Genomic DNA, 15,257 nt, shown 5'->3' on the forward strand with positions numbered 1-15,257 from the left:
TGTTGTTAGATTAGTACGACAGACACATGTGGTTTACTAGGAACACTTTTATTAAAGGGATCACATGTAGAAAAGACCATCAGCCGAGCAGACACCTCCATCAATGACTGCTGACAGTCTGACAAGTTGCAGGATTTTCAGTAAAAGTGTCACCTCATTTAAAAACAATCGACCATGATACTCTGCATACTGGTACCAAAAGCACACGTTTAAATACCGGGGCTGCTTGTTTACACTGTGGCACAGCAAAAACAAAACTCATGAGGCCAGCAGAGACATTCAACTTCCAAATGACAACCAGATTTATCATCATTTTCTAAATGAACTGCGTGCAGTTCAAAATGTTACCGAGCTAACAATATAAACATAATGGGATGAAGTCGGTCTAATAGGATCTTCAGCTGATAGTGTCTTCAGAATAACAGCCACACTCCTCCTCCTCTGCGAGATTGTTTCGGATAACATCCAAACGACGGCGAATGCGGCCTAAGATCAGAATCGACAGCAGACTGTCCGACACTGAAAACATCTGTCCTCACATTCACGCTCTAAAGCAAACCACTGCACTTACTGAGGCATCCTATGAGCAGCTATCTACAGCAGCCAAAAACACAGTTGTCTGAGCGTAATACAGCATGTGGTGGAGCTCATTTGCAGGAACACCCCCCCCCCGTGTCTGTACAGTTTGTGTTTGACATATGTGAACAGTGGAGTTCAAGCAGGAGGGAAAAAAAACGTCTTTATTCATTATGATGCATACAAAAAAAAGTTTCTGATTGGCAAAGATCTGTTTTGGGCAGAACTCCACCAATCATATATCTGCCCCCCCCAGATCAAACTAAAACCAAAAACAGGGGTGTTAGGACAGCCGGCCTGTAAGTGTCTGTGTAGGTCCATATCCTTTATGTAACTAATACTTCAAGTTCTTTTATTTTATTGTACTGCCATTCCAAACGACTAACAGTGTTATGCTGACTATACAAAATACTACGCAGTCAGAGATATAAAGCTTTGGGTGTGAAATGAGCAGACAGGAGGACGTGACCTTTGACACCAGACTGGGTAGGTGGGATATCCTATGTGGGTGTCAGTGGGAGGAGTCGGGGAAATGGCAGTACGAAGGATGAGGGTGGGTAGGGGGGTGTGTGTACCCCCCTATGTGTCCTATCGGTCCATTTCATCCAGCAGGGGCGTGGCGTCTCCAGGAATAGACATGGGTGTGCTTTCGATCATGGGGCTGGGTGACGGCCGCGGCGTCATCCTCAAGGCTTTCTTTCGCCCCTCGGCCTCCTTCTCCTTCAGCCACTGCTCGGCCATCTTTCCCCAGTCCACCGCCGAGGCGTTGCTGCCGCTGCTGCTTGGCCTGCGGGGAGAAGGGGCGGAGCTTAAATCCATGACAACAGAAGTGTGGGGCTAGCGCCCCCATGTGGTGCCTGCATTTACATTCTCCTGTACTTACTGTGGTTGTTTTTGGGGCGTCGGCTGCTGAGGCGGCGGCTGCTGCTGCTGTGGCGTGCGTCCTCTGGATGACGTGGAGGATGACGGCGTTCCCGAAGAGTGGCCGTGGTGGCTGCTGTGAGGCGGGTGGCTGTGATGTGGGAGGTGTTGATGATGCGTGTGAGAGGACTGAGGGGTGGAGCCGGGGTACTGGGGGGTACCCAGGGCCTGCTGGCTGGGCGTGGTGTAGGAGTAGCTGGGGGTCATCATGGGTGTGGCTATGGGCTGCTGAGGTGTAGCAAACATCTAAACAAAAACAAGAAAAGTTGGTTTGGGAAAATTAAAAACAACTTTAGTGCTTTACTTTCATCTCGTTTTTGTATTGTGTAACAGTTTTAACTTTATTGCACAAACTTTGTTATAAATCCTGTCTCTTTAGTGAAAAATAAATTATGTTTTTATGAAATGTTCATAAACAGTAGGAATGTGGATCGCTACTTAGAGGGCGATTTGATTCACAAATCGAGCTGAATGAATCGCAGATCAAACCATGATTCTTACTTTTTAATATAATATACTTTTACAGTTATGTATGTCTTTTTACTGGATATATGAAATTAAAATAATATACTTTAAATCACTATAAACGTATTCAGAACAGGACATCAGAATCAACAAAACTAATAAACACACAAGGATTTAGACAGAAAGAGACGATGTTTGTCACTTTAAACTATTTTCTTTTGTTAATTTTCTGGTTAATTTTGTTAATTTTCTGGTTAAATTCAGCAATAACATAAACATAATTTTTTTTTGATAATGTACCAAAAAATCCTGAAAATGTTCCCCACAGTTTTTCATCATCAAAGTTCTGCACTGCTTTACATTCTAAAGTGTCTAATCTGTGCGAAGAAAAGCCGCTTTTCTCCGCTGCAGAATCAGCGGATTCACTGTGATTACGTAATCGGTTCACTATTGAGCAGTGTTTGATATTTGTGTGAGGCTGCTTCACAATCCGCTGGAATTACATTAATTGCATCAATCGTTGAGGAATCAATAGAATGTTAACACTGGAGCTAAAGCTCCGGTTTTAAAGCAAATGAATTTTTTTAGAACTTGTCAGTAAACAGAACTTCCAGTTTAATTTTTTTCCAACAAAAAAAAAAACAAAAAACTGAATCGTTTTTATTTAATAATGTTTAGCTTTGACACTTTATTTTAAAGATTTGTTTACTTCCTGTGACATTCTGCTACTTTTTTAGTTTATATACTTAAAATCCAACCTTATTCTTATTTCAGAGCAATAAATACATCATTCACCAATTTTATTTCACTACACTAAATTTATAAAAATCGTGACTCAGTGAACAAATATCACAAATATTCCTAATCTAATTTTTGGGAGCAGATTGTGAGTTTTCCAGCTCTTGTTACAGACCTAATTCACCCTCATTGTAGAGTTAAACAAATGAAGGTAAAAGTTCCTCACATGGTAAGCAGAGGAGCTCCCGCCCCCTCCTGTGCTCCCACCATAACCATACTGGCTGGAGCTCCACTGTGCAGGGGTGGTGTTGGGGTTTTGGCCCTGGGCTGTGACGGCAGCGATGGCGTTGAACATTTGTGAAGTCATGTTTCTTGGAAGTGCGTTGACGGCGCGTGTCAAGTCTGCGGGGAGAGACGGGATTAAATCAGAAAAAGGAAAGAACGGCGGATCGTGAACTACAGAATCCAGAACTCACCTGCTATGTTGATATTAGCCGGGGTGGCGTTCAGAGACGCAGGCGTTCTTGTCCGACTGCTGTTGGTGGGAGTGACGCCTTGGATGGAAGAGAATCGATGAGATTTTTGTCTACAGAAAACTTCAACAATGAATGGCAGGCTTCAATACCTGGCACAGGCTCCTGGTAATGGTCTTTGAACCATCGGAAAAGCCCGTTTACAGTGGGAAATATCTGAGAGCGATATCGGAAACCGTCCGGGGTGATGGTCACATACTCAATCCTAAAAAGAAGAGACAATTGTGTACAACTAAAAAAAATACTTCCATAAAAGGTAATTAAAAAACACAATCTTCAAAGCTGTGGACAAAAAAACTAACAAAATAAATGTGTTTACATGTTTAAATATCAAATTAAATTGTCATCAACATAGAAACAATTTGTGCAGCTTAAAAAAAAGAAGAAAAAATAACATTTCAAATTTGACGATCCCTTAAAAGTTAAAAAGTAAGCAATAAAAACTCACCGAGGTTTTCCACGAGGTTGATAGCCTAAAATGAATTTTCCAGGTAGATCTTTACATGCAGAAATAAAGTATGGAATAAAGGTAGGCTTCTCCCTCTTCGTCTTGATCAACGCCTCTTCCATTTTCTATTAAAGAGGGGAGAAAAGGTTAAGCCTCTTAAAGAAGACTGTGAGGGTTTTAGCTCTAATTTTTATGCTTTAACATAAAAAACACTTGAATCTGTAATATCAGCACATACCTCTCTACTTCCCCCGTTACAGTCCTGGAAGTACTTATGTCCGAGCAGATCTCGTGCAAATGAGGCCATTGGCTGAATGTAGCGAGCAATTATTTCATCCAGATCTTCAAATTCCTATAAAAAAATATATATATGTTCATTAAAAACTATACAAAACATATTCGTACATAAAGAAAACCAGACAGTTGGGGAAAGTTTGTCTTTGTAATGCTTTCACATTAGAAGTTGCTCCTCTTGAAGCTGGAAAAAGAACACAGCTCACCTCAGTGTTGATCCAGAGAGTGTGTCCTAAGCTAAATGCATTTTCTTTGCCTTCTTCTCTCACATCCACATGCTGGTAGATGCCATCAGCGACCTGCAAAACACACGTGTGAAAATATAAAATGCCTCCTAATTAATAAAATGTTGTGTCTTCTAGATTTCTTACTTTCCAGGTGACTGTCAGGTGGTTTTCCCCTTTGCTGCTGGGCCGGATGATCAAGTCTCCCTGGTCCAGAGTCTCCATCATCTTCTCCGCCTGGTTGAAACTGATGTTGTGGAAGTTGGGATGGGCGATCACACGCTTTATATATGCTGAAAAGATAGAGAATAAAACCTGAAATCTCTGATGTGTAAATAAACTATAATCTCAGTTAAATAAAAACATTTTTCTACATTTATTGAAACTTGCCTTATTAATAGTAATAATAACATTCAAACGTGTGTTTTCAAACTAACGTGTTCTTTGCTGTTTCTTCTTGAGCTCCTCGTCATGCTTCTGGTCCTCAGCTTCTGTGTCGAAATCGTAGTAACTATCTTTAGGAAGCTTCCACTCGTTGTTCTTGTCCATCAGATCTGAGGTGCGGCACGTGAGATCCACGCTGAACTTCTCGATGTCGATCTTCATAATGCGGCAGTGGACTGTCATGCCCACCTGAGGGAAGAAGAGGACAAATGGATGAGTGATGGAAAGCAGCAATAAAAACCAACAGTTTCTGCTGTTTAATCGTTTCTCACGCAGAAGAATCCTCTCATTGCTGGTGCTTTACTCTATTCACAACAACAGAAAACAACACTTCACCTTCACTCTTTCCTCTGGATGTTTGACCACTTTGTCACTGAGAAACTTTGTGGGAATGAATCCTTGGACGCCGTTATCTAATCTGCTCCGCACCCCAATGGCTTGTCCAGGACACGAGCCGCTGTCAAAGTGATTCCACACCTAAACAAAAGGCAGAAAAGTAAAAACTCATTCATATCAGCAGGAAAAGATTTCCAAAAGAAGGAACCTCTGGTGCCTTGTACCTCGCTTAGCTCAGGGAAATTGTCCTGCTGGCAGAACGGACACTGCCACAGACCGGTGGTATCGTTACGAATGGCCTGATCGTAACTCTCTCCTTGAGGCCGTCTGTGAGCAATACCGGTCACAATGCTGGTGATCAGCTTTCCTAAAAAAGAAAAAAAGAACATTTTAATTTTTCTTTAACATCACTATACTAATATTTACTTGCATCTGTAAAAACGATAAATTAACTTGTTGTAAAACTACATTATTTGGGGGAATTTGATCCACAATTATTCATCTTATTATAATAGTAAGGTAATTAGAATAGTACACTTCATGTAGATTTTTTTAGGCTTTTTTTTTTTGTTTAGCCAATATTTCAGCTATATGCTAGCTGTTTTGGCTAACCTAAGATTTTTTTTCTTAGTATTTTTTTGGGCTAATTTGGCATTTAGCTAATATTTTAGTTGGCTATCAGCTTCAGCATTTTTGGCTTTAAGTCAATCGAGAAATCCAGCATCTTCATCTATCAGCACAGCATCTTCAGCAGCCAAATTCAGTTTACAGCATTCACACTAGCATTATCACAGGTAATGCTATATATCTAGTTCATAATTATGTTAAAAAGTCACGTTTTCAATGTGTGTTTTGGATTATTTGACCCCCCTGCTTTAGGGGATCGGGTGTTGTTGTGTTTACCGATATAAAAGGTCTCAGGAGTCTCCTTGGTCAGCATGTTGAAGACCTCCTCAGTGTTCGGCACTCTGTAGAGAACTCGGAGGTCTTTGTACCTGCAGCTCAGCTCTGCACGGATGTCGTACAGCGTTATTCCCTTGTTGCCATAACCCTACAAACAAAACCAAATATAACAAGAATTTTAGTAAAACTGTTTTTCAGGCTCGAGAGTCCTGAAAGGTAAGGTATTCTGCAATGACTAAAACACAGAAGCTCCAGTGTTTATGTTCTTTAATTTACTGTAATTATTCAACCGTTCACGGTATCAATGAAATTCCAGCTGACTTTTAAGGAGAAAAGTGGCTCACGCTGCTTTTCTCCTACAAAATCTGCTGGAATGGTTGAAAAATTACAGTATGTTAAGATTTTGTGTCACTGGTGACGCCTCAGGTGTTAAAGCTGTTTCAGTTACTAACATAAAAGCATGAACTATAACTGAAGTGACAGAGCTTTAACAAACCTGTCTCTCGAGCTCCTCAGCAAAGGCGTCCAGGTCCAGGTCTTTGAGACGTTCTGGATTTTCTAAGATCTCCTCCAAAGCCCCGGCTGGGTTTGCGTCTTCTGCAGACTCATCATACTCGAGGGCATCTACAGCCATCTTGCGAGCCCACTCATAGGTCTCAGGGTGGACGCGAGAACCATCCAGAACCTCAATGTACGAGTCCGTGCTGTTAAGTTCAAGATAAAAAAATGAGGTGAGATTTATAAGTAAGATGGATAATCATTAAACAATCTGAGGTAGAGACCTGTCTCCAAGTGAAGCTGTGTCTATTTTGATGAAACCAGCACAGTTGATGAACACTTTAGGCCCCATGTGACACATGGTGACGAGCTGTGTTCTGTTCTCCAGACGAGTGTTATTCTGCTTCAAAATCTGAAAGAAAAAGCGTTCTTGAAGTCAGTAGCTCAAAAACGAATGTCATTCAAGTCACTCATATGATACCTTCAGAAGGTGGGAACCCTTCCTTGGTCCCAGACCACAGACGTACTGAACCAGGCTCTGAGTGTGAGGATGGGCGATGGCTCTGTTCACGTCCACTCCCACCTCGTTCACGCGGTTGATGAACTCGCAGTAAAGAGCGGAGAGTAAATCCTCCTTCACCACATGCTCCTGCGAGAGAAGACTGGTTTCACTATGACGACCGTTAAATCAGAATTTGATAAAAACACGAATCCTACCTGCAGCGGGTGCAGCTTGAGGCAGAGAATGTCCTCGTCCGTGCTGCAGACTTGAGCGTATTCCAGCAGCGGATCCTGGATCTTCCTGGCGATTGACACCGCCTGCCTCAGCAGAGGCGGGTAATCCCTGAAGTCGTTCTTCGCAAAAAACAAATACAAGATAAAACAGTGGAAAACAAGGAAAGCAGCAATTTATAAGAAGTAGATTTGAAAAATGGAGCAGATAAAAGTAATGGACTCGTGTCTGAAGGAGGTTTATGATTAAAATAAAACGTATTTACCTCAGATTTCTTACTGTTCATGTACAATGTGGCCAATTCATTGTCCACAAGCTCCACCCCCACAGGAGGCAGAGAGGACTCCTGCTCAAGCTCACTGATGGTTCTCTTCATGTCTTCCATGATCATTTGAGCATCTCTGCACACACAAAATAGGGTTAATAATTCAAACTGAAGACTTTAGTGATTTAAACCGGTGTTTGTTTAGCTTAATGAGGAGTAAAATTGCATTTATAGCAACTGTGGAATATCTTTCAATACACATAAGTACTTTCCAGGTAAAGTGTTTTACTTTTATAGGCATTTTTCTTCTTTGTTCCTTCTTATTATATGAGTTATGTAAAGAAAAGATGTCATTTTGAGATTTACTTTTCACTAAATAGAACCGCTTAATAAGATGGATTTGGTATGCATGGTTAAAGGTTAAAGAAAATGATTTTTTTACGACATTTTGCTAAATGCTTAAAAAATAAAGAAAGTCTTTAACTTAAAGATAAAACTGGTATTTCAACTGGGTAAAATCTGGATGTTGCGTAAATATCAGAAAATCATTCTGTAAATTCATGCATATTATGTGCTTGTTAAACAAAATGTCAGGGACAGAGTAACATCAAATGATGACTGAATGAATAAAAAATATTCTTACCGGTTTTCTCCTGCGACAGCTACAACATGAGGCTTTTTACTCGATAGGAACTTCTTAAGATTTTCAATATCGTGGGCCTGAAAATGACAAAACAAAAAGAGCTACTTTCAACAACCCATCAACCAACAAGTGTAATTTTGGAGCAAAAAACCTCAAACGACCATTACCTTCTTCTCTCTTTCATCCTCCCTGAAAGCATTTCTTCTCTTCATAAAGTAAGGAAGTCGAAGGAAGTCCACCACTTCTCCTTCTCCATTTATCAGAGCACAGAAAACGGGTGTATCTCTGTCAGGGTGAAGATACCCGTTACTAGGACAATCAGACTGAAGAACAAACCCCCATGTTTAATGAAGTACGTACCTGCTCGGAGCATACGCCACCCCCAACACCCGAATGCCCTTCCCCTGACTCTCATCCATCAGGTCATCATCCTCCTCAACCTGCTGATCTGGTCTGTACGGAGCCACCTTCAGCCAGTTATACAGCCGGCGACAGCAGGACTTAAAAAAAAAAAAAGATTTCAAGAACTCATAGTTAAAAAAATATAGATAATTCGACTATTTAACTTTTAGCAACATTGTTTTTTATGCTTAAAACATTCTGTTTAGGAAGTGCATGACTGAGTACCCTGACTATGTTCTCTTTGGCCTCAGCGATCAGTTTGCTCTTGAGCTCCTTGGCCATCTGAGGGTAGAGGAACTGATTGAGGGCCCTCTCTATCGCTAAGGTTCGCTGTCTGTTCCACTCCTGGACTTGATGACTGAACTCATCCCTGTAGTAGAACTGTTTGATTTCATCAAAGTATGTCTGGTCCCCAGCGTACCTGAGAAACAGGAGGAGAACATCATCACGACAGGTGCAAAAGTGAAGGAGAATCACTGCAGTGGGTAAATCTAGAAGATTTGAAGGTTTATTATTATCTAAACTATTAGCCCCATAATTTTTTTTTAACTTCAGCAGCAGAACAAATAAGAAGAAATGCTTCTGTTACAATAACAGGGCTGTGGATCGTTGCTTGGGTGTGATCCGATTCATGAATCGAACCATGATTCTTTATTTTTAATATGTTTGTTGCTGTGTGTATGTATTTTTACTGGATGTATAAACATTGAAATTATTTGTATTCAATCACCACCATTTATGCCTCAATTTAGAAGAGAAGATTATAATAAACAATACTAATATATATTTAAACTAATATAATATTTCTCTCTTACCCTTTAACGCCTATGAGGTCTATACAGATGTCTATGGTAAGAAGTCCTTCTTCCTCAGCCAGACACATTTTCAAGAACTGGTCCCCATTCAGCTCCTTTACAGGCTTGTTCTTCAGGTATTTGAAGGAGTAGGCAAAGTGAGCCTCATCTACCTCCTAATAGACAAGATCAAGAAAAAAAAAAAAGAGTGTTTAATAAATGCCTGTGACTATTGTTTTTTTAAGACCCACTCTGATCACCAGCATTTCCAGTGGCTTTTTAGTATTTAGCCTAAACTGTGTCATTTTTTCAGACAGTTTCTACAGAATAGCAGGAGTTCATTAGAAATTTGCCTCCGAGTTGTGGGCGGGATCGGTGGCCACTCCGCCACACTTCCCCTCCATGTTGCTAGGAGTTTGAAGCAGTTAATTTGAGGCCCGTCACAAATAAGCTCCTTTTCAAACTGCTTCTGACAATTTGAATAAAGAGATACAATTTCAAGCTTAATTTTCTATGCCACAAGATCATAAAAAACAATTTTCATCAGAGTGAGTCTTTAATTAACCTCTGCAGATAATCACCCTACCTTTTTACCCTTCTTTGTGGGTTTGATGTTGATCTTGGCCCTTTCCTGGAAGGTCTGGCGGAGAACATGCCTGACTAGAGGTTCCCGAGCAATTTGCATGGCAACCATATATCTAGTTCCAACCAGCACATTCTCGGGAGTGGAGAACTGACTGCACACATAATCTTTCGCCAGTTCTAGCGGCTCGGCGGGGAACTGCTCCGTCTCGTGACGCTGGTAGCTGTCTCTTAAATTCTCTCCAAACTGCTCAGGGGTCAAACCGAACTTCTTAGCCAAGCCATCTGCAAGAGGGGAAATCCAAAATGAAGATAGCAGTCATCTCAATTCATAAAACTAAAAGTGGTAAAAAAAACAAAAGGCTAACCAAGTCCAACACTTTGGCAAATGCTGTACATATCCCTGCGAGATGCCAGCTTGAGGTCAGGGCCTTTTTGCTCCTCCTCTTCTTCAATTTCAAGCTCCTCCTCTTCCCCTTTAAGTCAAATCATTTTAAATAAGCCAAAATGAGACATTTTTTTTAATTATTATAATGACTTGACATTATCTTACCATCTTCTGTCACTTCTCTGATCTTCTTGAGCCTCTTCTTGGTGGATTTTGCAGCGTTTTGCATCTTGGGGATGTCTCGACCATAGTAGAGCAGGAAGTGATTGTACACATCTCCAAGTTCTTCGAGAGTCTGTACATCTTTTAGCCTTTTTGATAAAACAGATAAAGATAAAAAAAAAATGTTTCTCATTCTCTGAGTACAACTGCAGTGTTAATGGTCGCACCTCTCCATGTCAGCGGTGTCTAAAGGACGAATCCCATCAGCCAGAGGCTTGTCAGGGTCAGCAGATATCTGCTCGAACTGATATGACTGCATCTTTTGGAACAGCCGGGTCAGGTTCTGCTTTCGGGTCCTCAGCTGAGTCCACTAAAATCATTTCCACATGGTTACAAATCAATGTGCTAAAGTTCTGATGCAAGCATAACATATTTAATAGAAAATATGTGCATCAAAACACAAATGAATAAAATAAAAAAGTACCTTTTCATCCCATTGCCACACCTTCCACAGGTCATTGATATTTAGCTCTGGTTCAACATATTCTTTTCTGTAGAAAGCTATAAAGGGAACCTGGGAAAAGTGTTATAAAAATGTAAGTTTAGACAAAAAAAAAATTAGAAATCAGTAAAAGTTGAACGATTTAAATCTGTGCTACCTCGAATTGTTGATTCCTCATGAAGTTCAGAGCCTCCTTAATCTTGGCGATGGTACTTGGACCCTTTCGGCTGAAATTTGTGGTTGTTCCTCTGTCGAGATAATCTGTGCTTTCCTTTGGAGAAAAAGTAAAGTGATCCGTTTAGCCACAAGCGTTGTTATTATCTCCTGACGTAGCCGAGAAACAGAAGCAGCACCTGCATGGAGATGGTGAGAGTGGAGAAACCATGCCTGAAGATCCACTCTGCTTCTTCTTCCAGCTCTTCATCCTCAGCAGGTTTAACAGGAATGGATCGTAACTGAAAGAGAAAAAAAAACATTTAGCAAAACATTCAGCTGTAGTTTGATTTAAAAAGTAAAAAAAAACTGTTTTAATTAACTAATATACCTGGAACCTCTCGGGCATGTCTGTGGACCGAATCTCATTGTCCTGGTCAGTCATGTGACTGCTTTCCAGTTCACTGGGCTCATAGATTTCAAAGATGCTCTTTCTTCCCAATCTCCTTTTAGTCTGTTTCTTCGGTCGGTCCCAGCCCTCTTCATCTTGATCTTCCTCTTCTTCCTCACCTCCTTCATCTACATCAATGTCAGCAAAGTCAAAGTCGCCACCAAAAATTGCCTGGGCTTCTTGGAGGGCTCTGCAGAAAGAGGATTTGAAAGAAATTACATTTTATTTGTACCAAAAACAAATGCGAAAAGCTTTTTTCACCACAACAGCTCAAACACTCACGCATCTGTGTATCCAGAGAACTTCTTGCCCCGTTTTTTTGTGATGGGTTGGCCGTCATCATCCACGATAAAATCATTTATATCTGTGGTAGGAAAAGACAGAACTTCTTCCTCTAGAATCCGTGTAAACCTACTGATGATATATTCAAACTAGCAGGACTTTTTCCAACCTGAGTCGTCATCATCTTCTTCTTCATCATCTACTTGCTGGAGGGGCTCGTCCACGGCCTCGCCTTCCTCCAGATCTCCATCACCATCTCCATGAAAAATCTCATCTGCAATCAGGTCCTTCTCGTCGTCATCTTCATCGTCGTCTAGTGTCTTGACACGGTCATATTTCTTCTTCTGCAGATTATATACAGGTAGGACAACTGTCAGAAAAGCTGCAAATCTCACCAAAAGATGCTCAAAGTTCAGCACAGCTTGAGTCTAAAAATAAGAATGAAGATTTGGAATATCATTGAACAATTCTTACCCTTCTTTTTACTTTGACGCCTAAATTTTCCTCAATGAGGTCAAGATCGTCATCATCTAGGTAGTCATCATAATCTAGAAAAAAAATATAAGAGAAAATGATAATTGAAGAAAAATGTCATACGTAGGATTATTTTCTTAAACTCAACACAATTTTATACCATTAAGCATGCTACATAATCAAACTTCTCGGCTTAAAAAAAACAGATTGGTGGTGAGAACAGGTGGAACATCTCTTTCAATTCTTATTAGTTTGGAGACCTATGGGTCGCAGCACAACAAAAACATCAAAATAAAAGTGCAGAAACAGCTACATTGACTTTTTTATTATCAGTAATAAAAATGGCTCGGACCCATTAGTGTTTCTCTTTACTGATCTTTAGAACCAAACCAAGTGTTGTGAGGCTGTATCTGTTATCTGGTATCATCAAAGTCACACAATGATGACAAAATACAAAAACTTCAACAAACATGACTTGAGCTAAACATGCCAGCAAAGACAAACATGCAGGGTTAGTTTGTAAATAAAACGTAGATTTACATTTAAATGTGATTTTTATAGACATTAGTAACCAAAACAAATCCATGAAATTAATATCAGAGATGAATTTGACCTAATTCAAAATAGATAAAGAGCACAACTAACCACACAGACAACCAACAATAAATAAAAGTAATTTTACATTAAAAAAATTGAAAAACAACACAGAAAAGCCTTTCTCCCCCCCTTTAAATATCCAATCATCTCAGAACTGTGTTGCTCTGAGAATATTATTTACATTTCTCCACATTTGAAACCCACAACAGATATGAAACACTTAGAACACTTTGTTCTAGTTTTCCAAGTGTGGTTGTAGCCGCTGGTGCAACCTGGGATTGAGCTAAAGATGAGGAAAATTCCTGGGCATTTATGTATATTTGCACCCCTCTATAAAAATATGGTGACTATACAATTTAGATCCAATATTTTATTTATTTTAGGTAAAAATATATAGTTTTAATTACAAAAAATACTTTATAAGATGAACATTTAGTGGGATCCATGTAATATAATTATTTATATTTTGCATTTAATACAAATAAAGTATTTGTTAGTTTTTTTCAAGGAAATTCATAATATTATTAATAAAAGTTCCACCTTTGTTAAGCTTCATAACCAATTATGTGAGAATTTTTTTACGGCCAAACAAAATTGATTAAAGGATTAGCATTTGACAAATAAAGCGATACCTAAAATAATCAAGCAAAATCTGATTTTTTGTTGAATTGTAAAAGCTTGAATGAAAATGGAACATAAATAATAGTAAGTAATACCCAGCACTAGTCACCACAGGTTGTATAAAAGCTAAAAAAAAAAAAAAACTTACTGCGCTTTTTATGGCGACGCCTCACTTCTTCCTCTGAGTCACTCCCCCCTCCACTTCCACTTTTTGGTGCTTCTTCTTCCTCCTCATCCCCATCATCATCTCCATCATCAATTAGACCACGCAAATTCCCATGCTCATCCTGTTCTTCCGGGTTGTCAACATCTTCCTCTTCATCTGTTTTGAATTGACAGGAAGTTGTTATCAAACTCCAACTCGGAAAAGAGAAATCTTTCAGGCCAAAGAATTTCTTACCATCTTCTTCCAGAAATCTCTGAGTCTTCTTAGGCTTAAGGTCTTTCTCTTCAAGCTCCTCCTCTGATTCCTCGGCTTCGCTATCAATAAAGTCTGACATGGTAGCCAATCCTGCAAAAAATTAGGGATAATGTTAACTACACAGGGTCCCGGTGGAAGTCTGGACACATCCAAAAACCTAGCAAAATGAATTTAATTGGCAAACATTCGCGAAACTCTAATCTATCCTTCACAGCATCAATATGAAATATGTTTTTTTTTATGTCAAAAATTGACTGTGTCAAACACTGAATTGCTGTAGATTTAAAAACAAAAAAAGACTGACAATCACAGCAAGAACACCTTCTATAATATACAGTCATCTAATTTGACCATGTGCTGTTTAGTTTACCAATTCACAAGCAATAAATTATGATGAAATCGTGATTCATAAGCAGATTTTGTTAAGGAGGCTTTACATTTGAAGCCCTTTACTTTAAGTTAGCAAAAATCTGAAAAGATTAAAATTCACAATTTGTTTGAACAAAAAATAAAGACTAAACATCACAATATTGCGTTTAACATCACTTTGGTGTGGCTATTTTTACTCTAACGCCTGTGTTATAACAATGAACATCGAGTTTACAAGTGGATGTCGCAATGCGTACTCACAACGGTGACGGAGAATTCCAAGTATCTAAATATTACCGTTAATTGACATTATTTATGTAATAAAGACAAAGCTCCAATACGTTATTAACTTTTAAAAAATGTATTTTACCAATATACATATACGGAAATCATGTTACCATCGAAAATAAGAACCTACAACCACTTAAGAAGCTAGTAAATGCTAGTTAGCAAGTTAGCTAACAAGCAACGTTAAAACATTGAAGGACGTCCGTTTTTCAACAACATGTACATTAAACTCATAGTATATTACGTTAGAACGAATATAAAAAAGAAAATAGATTTAAATCGAGTTCCCAACGGCAAAAAAAACAAAATTATGGCCCAGTAAATCCACCTTCGAAGTACATTAGCAATGCAATGCAGTAGCATAGTTAGCTTAAACAAAAACAAGCATCCCTATCTCTGAGGACTGCGTGTTATTTACCACGAAATGGACGCCAAAGAATCTAACTTACAGGTTCTCGGCTGCTGCTACAGTCCGAATACAGTAAAAAAAAAATGTTAGTTGCTTTGTGTTTTATTTTGCGTTTCGTAGGTTGGACTTGTAAAAATGGCCGAGAACTAGCGGTGTGTTCCTACGGTGCGATGACAATTCCGGTGGAACACCAGTTTCTGTGACGTCATGAGGTTCTTCTTCGTGTGTGTGCGCGTGCAGCAACACTGCATCTCTACTATTTGTTTTTTTATAAGTAAAGTATCAAAAATATTTTTTATTTGTGATGACAAAAATACAATAAAAATATACTTAATAAATAA

General features: G+C 39.3%; 1 protein-coding gene across 2 annotated transcripts; it reads right to left on the minus strand.

The window, feature by feature from the left end:
- Nucleotides 1-32: 32 nt before the first annotated feature.
- On the minus strand, nt 33-15,170 carry supt6h (SPT6 homolog, histone chaperone and transcription elongation factor). 2 transcript variants are annotated; one of them, XM_024266575.1, is made up of 37 exons: nt 14,957-15,170; nt 13,830-13,940; nt 13,578-13,751; nt 12,212-12,285; nt 11,907-12,081; nt 11,738-11,819; nt 11,396-11,645; nt 11,205-11,306; nt 11,009-11,122; nt 10,834-10,923; nt 10,577-10,719; nt 10,353-10,498; nt 10,168-10,275; nt 9,804-10,084; nt 9,239-9,393; nt 8,649-8,844; nt 8,382-8,521; nt 8,189-8,306; nt 8,022-8,098; nt 7,379-7,514; nt 7,098-7,235; nt 6,862-7,029; nt 6,665-6,792; nt 6,379-6,586; nt 5,883-6,030; nt 5,204-5,346; nt 4,980-5,120; nt 4,637-4,832; nt 4,347-4,492; nt 4,182-4,274; nt 3,920-4,033; nt 3,682-3,806; nt 3,326-3,438; nt 3,177-3,254; nt 2,927-3,102; nt 1,460-1,743; nt 33-1,363 (listed from the first exon to the last, which is right to left on the minus strand). In XM_024266575.1, the coding sequence occupies exons 2-37, from the start codon at nt 13,927-13,929 to the stop codon at nt 1,165-1,167; spliced, it is 5,259 nt and encodes a 1,752-aa protein (XP_024122343.1). In that variant the 5' UTR covers nt 13,930-13,940; nt 14,957-15,170; the 3' UTR covers nt 33-1,164. The 2 variants fall into 2 exon arrangements, with proteins under 2 accessions (XP_024122343.1, XP_024122344.1); XM_024266576.2 differs by lacking the exon at nt 14,957-15,170 and adding an exon at nt 14,481-14,862.
- Between the last annotated feature and the right edge of the window lie 87 nt (nt 15,171-15,257).

This window comes from Oryzias melastigma, linkage group LG2, assembly GCF_002922805.2.
Source record: "Oryzias melastigma strain HK-1 linkage group LG2, ASM292280v2, whole genome shotgun sequence".
In the NCBI taxonomy this organism is placed as follows: Eukaryota; Metazoa; Chordata; class Actinopteri; order Beloniformes; family Adrianichthyidae; genus Oryzias; species Oryzias melastigma.

Bases quoted from the DNA above. Each gene is read 5' to 3' on its own strand.
- supt6h (XM_024266575.1), bottom strand. From the start codon at position 13,929: ATGTCAGACTTTATTGATAGCGAAGCCGAGGAATCAGAGGAGGAGCTT. The intron at 7,236-7,378 runs GTAAATACGTTT...TTTTTTGCGAAG, and splicing joins TGAACAGTAAGAAATCTGAG to AACGACTTCAGGGATTACCC. The intron at 4,275-4,346 runs GTAAGAAATCTA...TGTGTTTTGCAG, and splicing joins ACCTGACAGTCACCTGGAAA to GTCGCTGATGGCATCTACCA.